The sequence below is a fragment of the Pantherophis guttatus genome, chromosome 2 (genome assembly GCF_059756535.1).
Source record: "Pantherophis guttatus breed Tessera chromosome 2, ASM5975653v1, whole genome shotgun sequence".
NCBI classification, from domain to species: Eukaryota; Metazoa; Chordata; class Lepidosauria; order Squamata; family Colubridae; genus Pantherophis; species Pantherophis guttatus.
Genome location: NC_142064.1, coordinates 251,179,592 through 251,188,737, shown reverse-complemented (window position 1 = coordinate 251,188,737; position 9,146 = coordinate 251,179,592). Strand labels below are relative to the sequence as shown.

The following is a 9,146-nucleotide window of genomic DNA, read 5'->3' as shown; positions in this document are numbered from 1 at the left end:
GATCGGCGCCCCGGAGTGAGGATGAAGCGCATGCGCAAACACGCCGGAAGCCGGTAGCCCCTGGATAAGTCTCCGAGAAACCCCGCGTGTGGCCCTTTTCTGCCTGAGCCAGCGAGCGGCGCGCGGGGAGGTGAGGGGAGCGTCTCCATGTGAGCTTTTACCTCCGCGAGCGTCGGCGGGATCCTATTTGGTCCGAGGGTTGGGAGTAAGGAGAAGCTCTGAGGGAAAGGCCTGGGGCTGGTTGGGTGGGCAGAATCCGTTGAGAAATGAGGCCGGGGCGCCCTTATCCAGAGCACGTGATCCGGCAAAGCGGAGAAAGACACGGCGGCATTAACATTCAATCCCTGAATAAAATAAAATAAAATATGACACAATAAAGCAACGGCAATTATTCTGAGGCGGGCTTTGTAGGCCGGTCAGCCCTCTATAACCCTGCACCCTTCCAATATGCTGGGACTTCATGGCTCCAACGTGGTCGTGCTGACTGAAATGGGAGTTGTAGTCCTGAGCCAGTAGAGAGTACAGTAGGGAGAGGAAAGGGAAGGTCGGGCTTCACATCTTTATTTGACCAGTGAACTTTTCTTTTTCTTTTTTTTGGAGGGGGGGAGAGGAGAATGTAATTTTTGGCGCCTCCTAATTTCTGAAATGAACTTTCCTGAAGGGAGAAATGATCCATTTTTTTAAAAAGTTACGGTGCTCCAAGTATAGCCGTTTTGAGAGAGAGAAACTTTTGAGAGCGAAGCAGGTTGTACCTCCTGAGGTTTTTCCTCCCACTTATTTCAGCGGCTGTGATGATTCCCCTCATTTTCAGCTTGTGATTCTGCATTGCTCTTCGTTTTAGTTATTTATTTATTATTTATTTATTAAATTTATATACCGCCCTATTCCTGAGGGACTCAGGGCGGTGAACAGCGAACGATAAAAATACATGTAATACAAACGTTAATAAAAAAAACCAATTAAAATATACTAAACACTCTGGTCCTAGATAATTCAAGACATCCCAGTTTAAAATAAAATCAAAAGCAATATAAAGGGAAAGTTAGGCCAGGCCGGCCTGCTGAAACAGGAATGTTTTGAGGGCACGGCGGAAAGTGCGCAGATGTTTTACTTACGGGTGTGTTGGTATTTTATGACCCAACCCTCCTGTCCCTTTATACCAGGGGTCTTCAAACTTGGCAGCTTTAAGACTTATGGACTTCAACTCCCAGAATTCTCCAGCCAGCTATGCTGGGAGTTGAAGTCCACAAGTCTTAAAGCTGCCAAGTTTGAAGACCTCTGCTTTATACAGTAGGCCATTTTCCATTGTCTCCCCCCCCCCCAAGCTTTTTCTTCACATTCCTGTTCACTTGTCCCTCCAGCTAATTCTTATAAACAGAGTCAACCACAGCCTCCAAAATTTATAGAATGTATGCTCCTTCTGGTAATAACCCACCACGTTGCTATCAAGATTTAGATCATCCGATAAGCCTGAATTTGGAAAGAGGGAACGTAATAGTAATGTATTTGTAAATATACCTTACAACTACAATTAGCCTTGAAATACGGGTGTAATGGGACTTGTAGTCTGGCACCTAACTCTGTTAAAGAACGAGCATGTACTGCATCACGTTTTTGCAGGTTTGTGGGAATTACAGGCCATTTGGATTCTTTCTGATAGCTTGTCTACAACATTAGTATTGGTTATGAATTAGAGCTGTGTGATTATGTTTCTTCACAACTAAATACTTCCATATTATGAAAAGATAATTGAACTAATTTGCATAGCATGAGTAGAGCTGCCTGACGTTGTCTATCCAGAAAGTCAATATTGGGAGTGAGGAACAAGCTATTGAAGAAGGCCGATTCAGGATTTAATTGCTTTTTATATTTGTATCTAGAATGACTGACTGGGAGACAGCCCCTGCTGTGGCAGAGACCCCTGATATCAAGCTGTTTGGAAAGTGGAGCACAGATGATGTCCAAATCAGCGATATCTCCCTGCAGGTATGAAAAGAGAAGTTACAGATGGAATTTTGAAAGACAAAAACTGTAGAGTGGTTTGTCTTCTGGCTGGAAAAAAAGTTTTATTCTTATATTTATCCTAATGCATGGCTCTTTATTTGTGTTTTTGTAGGATTACATTGCTGTGAAGGAAAAATATGCTAAGTATTTGCCCCACAGTGCTGGGCGCTATGCTGCTAAGCGCTTCCGTAAGGCCCAGTGCCCAATTGTGGAGCGCCTCACCAACTCCATGATGATGCATGGGCGCAACAACGGCAAGAAGCTCATGACTGTGCGCATCATTAAGCATGCTTTTGAGATCATCCATCTGCTCACAGGAGAGGTAAGCATGGGGAGAAAAGACTATGTTGAGGCATGGAGCAGGATAATTGAAATAAATTACTTGAAGTGGGGGGCAAGAGAAGGAGAGATGAAGTCATACTTACTAGAAATAAATAGCTATAGTATGAATGAGGCATAAGCCATGTAGTTGGAATTACAGGCCTGATAGAGTACATTTGATAGACAGGTATTGTGTTTGGTCATTTTCTTAAGTCTACTTTTGAAGCCCATTACAATTCCCATTAAAGAGTAAAGTTCCACTTGAATAATTTTTAATTTATGGAATAGAGATGCTGCAAACAGTTTATCAATCTTGGATAGCAGAGTGCATCCTGAAGCCCAATTGCTTGCAAATACTCAAAGCCACTCTGAAAGTTGTCACTAAACTAAATGTTTTAATGGAACCAAAGGGGAAAAATACTACTTTTGCTTTGGTCCCTATTTAGCTGTTAAACTGTCTTCTCATTGATGTATTCAAAAGAGGTTTGATCTTCAGCCCAAAATAGATTTAACAACCCTGATCTAAGAGAAGTAAACCATAAAAATCAATATACCCACAGTATTTTCAAGGATTTATTCCTGAGTAATACATAATTTAACATCTATTTGTGCTACATCTTTAAATAGAAATAGATTTGGCCTCAGTAAAAATACATCATCTGAATTTTAAACAAATCCTGCTTTGTTAATAAGCTATTAAACATTGTCTTTCTCACAATATTTAGTGCTCTATTGACATAGCAGGTTTGTTTAAAGTTCAGATGGTGTTTAAAGTTTAAATGTTTGCTCTTAAATCCTATAGAAAATATTCGCTATTAAATGTACATGTTGTTGCTCCTTCCTGCCTGGTGTGAAGAGTAGTTGCCTAGGCTAGAGATCCTTGTATAATGCTAAGAAACTCCATACCTAGAATGTATTGCTGTTGGAAAAGGTATCTAATCTTAATCTTTTTCACCCAAAATTCTAGACAAACGAACATTAACATTATAAGAGGCAGACAAATAAGATGGTGGCTATCTTAATATAATGCAGTCCATTATTGTAAAAAGCAAAGAGGACGGCCATAAGAGAGAGACTGAGGAGAACCAGTCCAAAGAGATGAGAATGAGAAAATAGATTAAGTTTAGGGCATTTGGAAAAAGTATGCAAACATCTGAGACATCCTTAATTCACACAAGTATAAAAAAGAAGGGGAAGCACAATCATACTTGGAAATTACGTTATCAATCTACATGTAGGTGGTCCTTGTTTAGAAACTGCAATGAGGCTGGCAACTGTTGCTAAGCAAAACGGTTGCTAAGTGAAACTCTTGCTTATGATCTTATTTCAGCTTTCCTTTGCTTTACAAACCTGCAAATATTGTCAATGTGTTGGTCCCAAAGTTACTTTTTCATCACTGTCATAACTGCAGCAGGTCACTGTACCAGGCAATCTAAATGAGAACTATCTGTAAAAGTAGTCTTTTGTCTTCCGTGGAGTTTATTCCTTGGTCTGGTCTGCCTCATAGGGCTGATAGTTGCTTTGTTGTTATGGCCTGCAAAAAGTTGGTGCTAGGGAACTGCTACATGAAAAATAGAAGAGAGGGTCAAGGCAAGATTTTGCTGGTTGAGCCTCATGAATATTTGGTGGCAAGCAGCCTCAGACTTCTGTTATGCCATAAAGTAAATAAAAGCATTTCTAAAAAGTTAGACACAGATCAGCATCAAATGATGTTACTTGCTTAGTGCTGTTCTGATTTGGTAGCCACTGATTTTATAGAGATAATTGCAGAATTCCCCCAGTATAATCTGGATTGGGCTAGCAATTAGAAAGGCAATTATGACTAATCAGCTTTTGAACATTTTATTTATTCATCACATTTCAATGCAGCCCATTTTATCTAAGCGACTCAGGGCAGCTTACAGTAAAAACATCACAAAATATAAAAGCATAGGTAAGAAAGTTGAGCCTTGGTAGTACAGTGGTCTAAAGCACCCTGTTATTAAGACCAGCTGCCTGCAATTACTGTAGGTTCGAATCTCGCCAGGCTCAAGGTTGACTCAGCCTTCCATCCTTTCTAAGGTAGGTAAATTGTGGACCCAGTTGTGGGGGCAATAAGCTGACTTTGTATAAATATACAAAAGGATGAAGGCTATTGCTTAGCACATTGTAAGCTGCCCTGAGTCTCCGGAGAAGGGCGGCATATAAATCAAATTAAAAAAAAAAGTTAAAAACAGTATTAAAAAGTTTTTAAAACATGGAAAGAACACTTTTAAGACAGCAACCATCCCCAGGGCTGCCTAACACTTCAACTCCTGTGCTAATTGGCAGAACCAAGTCTTAACACTTTCTGAAGGCCAAAAAATATAATTTGGGGAGAGATCTCCACTGTTAAACTCCTGGGAGGAATGAACTAAAAACACACAAAACAAAATTGGTATTTACATATTAAGTTTTGACTTTCTTTAATACCTTTCTCTTTTTATATGTTTTAATATGTACAGAAAATTTAAGAGTGGTGGAAACCTCTAGGATAGGGAGACGGAAACAATAAAAACATAGCAGTTACATATAGGGAATAATTTCAGGCAAATCTTTAATACATCATTAAATCTAGACTGTATATAATAATATTGATCAGAGAACTAGTTCACCATTGCTGTTTGCTGTAGACAAATTGAAACCACTTACTCTGCAACTGTTTTATCAAACTATCTTGTGCAGAGTAGTTAATCAAAGGCAATATCTAATATGCTAGGATTTTTTAATGTCTTCAAAATTAATTACATAGCCTTGCTGAGGAAATTGGAAAAGCCTTATAACAAAAAGCATTATTGATCTCCAGTCATTGAACAGTGTCAGAAATAAATTGCCCTTTTTGCACTTATTCAGGACTAAAGAAATGGGCTTTAGGAAAGCTACCAGGTGTTTATAGGCTTATTTTGGCCACAACAGTTTCATCTCCATGATGTTCACAAATTGTAATCAGACTAAGTCATCTCTGAATATAGTGCTCCTTATAGGGTGTGTTTTAGGAAAGTCAATTTGATTCCCTTTGCTTTCTTCAGAGCAGTTGCTGCAAAGTGATTGTTACAAAAGTATTTTATAACCAGTGCACAATTTTTCTGGGTTGAGGACTGTGTGAATGGGCATAGAGAGTTGGATGGCGTAGTTATTTCTGCTTGGTTAGTTTCAGGATAAATATTTATTCATACTCAGTTGAGCAAGATTCTAGAAACTACACAGACACAAAATCATTCTAGTATTACTACTATTTCTTATATTGGTGAAATAATATTTGCAACTCCGGCTGTTGTCTTTTTTAAACTCTCTGCCTTTTGGAAACTAAAAGTTACACTTGTGTGCCCCTTAATACAAGTAGGAAACTATAATATTGGAGAATAGAGCTAAAGTCAGTAATAGCCAGCTCTACTAACTTAACAACTCCAGTGATTCACTTAACAACTGTGGCAAGAAAAGTCGTAAAATGGCAAAACTCACTTCTCAAATGTCTCACTTAGCAACAGAAATTTTGGGTTCAGTTATGCTCATAAATCAAGGACTACGTGTACAACTAAAGATACAATTGGAGAATTTCCCATACATAAATATTGTCTGTCACCTCACTTTTTTTGCCCTTGCAGTTTTAGAGAGATTTCAATAATGGCAAGTATAGTAGCATAAAATTAGTTACAGTCATGATTATATCTTTGAATTTTGTTTACTTTTTGTTAAAATCTCACTTCAGTTAAAACAATTAAAAGGTAAAGATTCAAATTTAGATATGCAGATTATTTAAGCGTTAATCATTATGTGCTCTTCTGGAAACTGTAAAATATTTAACATTTTGGGCTATTTTTTGAGAAACATTGGCTCTTTAATCCTTTCCCAGACTTGGTTTGGATGTAGTTTAAACCTTGCTTGATTTTTGTTCCAGAATCCCCTCCAAGTCCTGGTGAATGCCATCATCAACAGTGGCCCTCGTGAAGACTCTACCCGTATTGGTCGTGCTGGCACAGTGAGGAGGCAGGCTGTTGATGTGTCACCACTGCGTCGTGTCAATCAGGTAGGGGTATTTATCAAGAGAGGTAGATTGATGTAGACTCGGCTGACTATTTTGTGAACATATCTCCTATGTCTTCATATAGGCTATTTGGTTACTTTGCACCGGGGCACGTGAAGCTGCCTTCCGAAACATAAAGACCATAGCTGAGTGCCTAGCAGATGAGTTGATAAATGCAGCAAAGGTAAGAACAAAAGAATGGAGAGCTGAGCTGAGTTGAGCTGTGGAGAAGATGGCTTAAGAGACCACAGACCTAGGAATCAAATATATAAATCTTAAAAGAGTATTTACATTAGCCTATCTGAGACATTTCAACAAAGTCCTCTGGAAAACCCAGCAGGAGCCCAAGTGCAGTGGTGCTAAGTTGCATCTCACAGCAGCAGTGCACATTTTGTTTACTTGGGGTTGGACCTGTGAATAATAATAATAATAATAATAATAATAATAATAATAATAATAATAATAATAATAATAATAATTTATTATTATTATTATTATTATTATTATTATTATTATTATTATTATATAATATGTTAATAATATATTCAATAATATAGAGGTGGCAAAATGACCCTTAAGATGAAATAATTTCCTGGAATCTTTTTATAGTATCCTCAAGTGTTAAGAGATTTAAATAACAAGAATAACAATCTTATGTGGTATTTCAAACAAAAACACCAAAATTATTAGTGACCTTTAAAGCTATTTAAGAAGACACCAGTGTTTTTGTGATTGCCTGTCTTGTAGTATAGGATGATGCCCCTAAAGTTATATTTGCTGGCTTAAACATTAATTTTTACGGTGCAGAGCAATTCTTTCCTGTCTTTATTCTAGTCCTCACTGTTTATTGTTTGGCAAAAATAGCTATCATTGCAAGTAGCTTGCTAGCAGTAAACAAAGAATGCAAGTCAATACAATTCTAACATTGTGAAATTTATTTTATTGCTCAATTTCTTTGGTATATATAGCCACCCATCTTATAAAATGATTTGGGTAGAATTAAAAATTCAATAGAAATAAATTAATACTAGTAGTAAAACTAAACACAAATTAGTAACCAAAAATTGATGACACCGAGGCCAATAGCAAGCGATACGGTAGTCTCCATCTCACAGATCCTCTTAATCTTCTGACCCTCAAGCGTGGGAACATAGCCACATTGTTAAGGCAAGTGTCTCTTAAATGGCTACTATGTTAACATAAGTCTGGCATGTAATCAGTTAATGGTACCATAAAGGTTTCTGGTGTGGTGATAGCTGACTGGCTTTTTCAGCCATGTACATGAAAACCACTCTGCTGCTATACCTCCTATTTATCTTGAGTTTGGAGGATGGGAGAGAAGGAGAGACTTACATAGATGTTTTCAGTGACGTCAGATGGGATGTGTGGTTGCTTAAACTGTAACTGTACTTGTTCCTAGGGTTCCTCCAACTCCTATGCCATCAAGAAGAAGGATGAGCTGGAGCGTGTGGCCAAGTCCAACCGTTAAAAAGAGTTGTTCCTGGAAACCAAAGCAAATAAATCCTCATTTTCATACTGTTACACTTTTTTTGTGTTGCAGTTCACTTGTTGAAGCAGATGGGACTTTTTCTTTGATTTGAGGGAATGGCCTGGTCGGTTTATAATAGACATGATATCTGGAGGTTTTTTCTTTTCTTTTTCAAATAATTTTATTAAAGAGATATAAATTGATAAAAGTCAATATATAAACTACAAAAATGTGACAGAAAAATACAAGACAAAGAAAAAAAGTCATTTCTCCCTTCATGCCATCAGGTAAAACAATTTTAGTAGTTTGGCACCATCTCTGATTAGCTCACTTCTTAGATTTAAAATAAGGCCACGTGCTACATCAATCAATCTTTGTCAGTGTAGCACATCTTGACATCAAATAGATACCTAGGTATCTCTCTTTACTGTCTGTATTTTAATTTTCTCAGCCAATTCTTTTTCTTGCATTTTACTCATATTCTTGACTAAAATTTCGGTTTTTTCCTTGTTCACCCTCAAACTTGCAACTTCCCCATATTCGCCCAATACTTCCATTAACCTCTCATTGTAAAGGGTCTTCTAGAATGAACACAAGGTCATCAGTGAATGCTTGCACCTTGAAGATTTCCTTTTTTATTTCCAGACCTTTTATTTGTTTGTCTTTTCGCATAATTCTAGTGAGTACTTCTAGGGATAGAACGAACAATAACTGTGATAATGGGCATCCCTGCCTAGTTCCTTTCTGAATTTTGAAACTCTGTGTCGTTTCACCATTAACAACTACTTTGGCTTTTTGGGTGGAGTAGATTGCGTTGAACATATTTATGAAATTCTCCCCAAATTCCATTAGTTTTAATTGATTTGACATGAAGTCCCATTTGATGTTATCGAAGGCCTTTTGCGCATCAACAAACATTTAGGCCAATTTCTTTTCATTATGGGTCTCATAGTATTCCAATACGTTTAGTATGATTCTGATTTTATTTTTTATCTGCCTCCTCGGCAAGAAACCATTATGGTCACTATGAATAAAGTCCTCTAAGAATCTTTTTAACCTTTCGGCCATAATAGCCATGAATATCTTATAGTCCAAATTTAACAAAGATATGGGTCTGTAATTCCTAACAAGTGTCAAATCCGAATTATCCTTTGGAATTAAGGTGATGATTGCTTCCTCCCATGAGGCCGATATTTTTGCATCTTTCAGAACTGCATTGAATACTTCTAATAAAGTGGAATTTAGTGGATCTTGAAGATTTTTGTATATCTCCGAAGGCAATCCATCCGG

General features: G+C 37.6%; 1 protein-coding gene and 1 long non-coding RNA gene across 4 annotated transcripts; one reads left to right on the top strand and one right to left on the bottom strand.

The window, feature by feature from the left end:
• On the top strand, positions 1 to 7,909 carry RPS5 (ribosomal protein S5). Of its 3 annotated transcripts, none has more exons than XM_034431794.3 (6): positions 1 to 130; positions 1,881 to 1,986; positions 2,117 to 2,326; positions 6,242 to 6,370; positions 6,453 to 6,551; positions 7,788 to 7,909. In XM_034431794.3, the coding sequence occupies exons 2-6, from the start codon at positions 1,882 to 1,884 to the stop codon at positions 7,854 to 7,856; spliced, it is 612 nt and encodes a 203-aa protein (XP_034287685.1). In that variant the 5' UTR covers positions 1 to 130; position 1,881; the 3' UTR covers positions 7,857 to 7,909. The 3 variants fall into 3 exon arrangements, with proteins under 3 accessions (XP_034287685.1, XP_034287686.1, XP_060540231.1); XM_034431795.3 differs by having other exon boundaries at positions 24 to 149; XM_060684248.2 differs by having other exon boundaries at positions 130 to 205.
• LOC148115585 (uncharacterized) lies at positions 4,745 to 7,836 on the bottom strand. The gene is made up of 2 exons (XR_015731696.1): positions 7,721 to 7,836; positions 4,745 to 6,620 (listed from the first exon to the last, which is right to left on the bottom strand). It is a non-coding gene; the product is annotated as an uncharacterized LOC148115585 (long non-coding RNA).
• Positions 7,910 to 9,146: the final 1,237 nt, after the last annotated feature.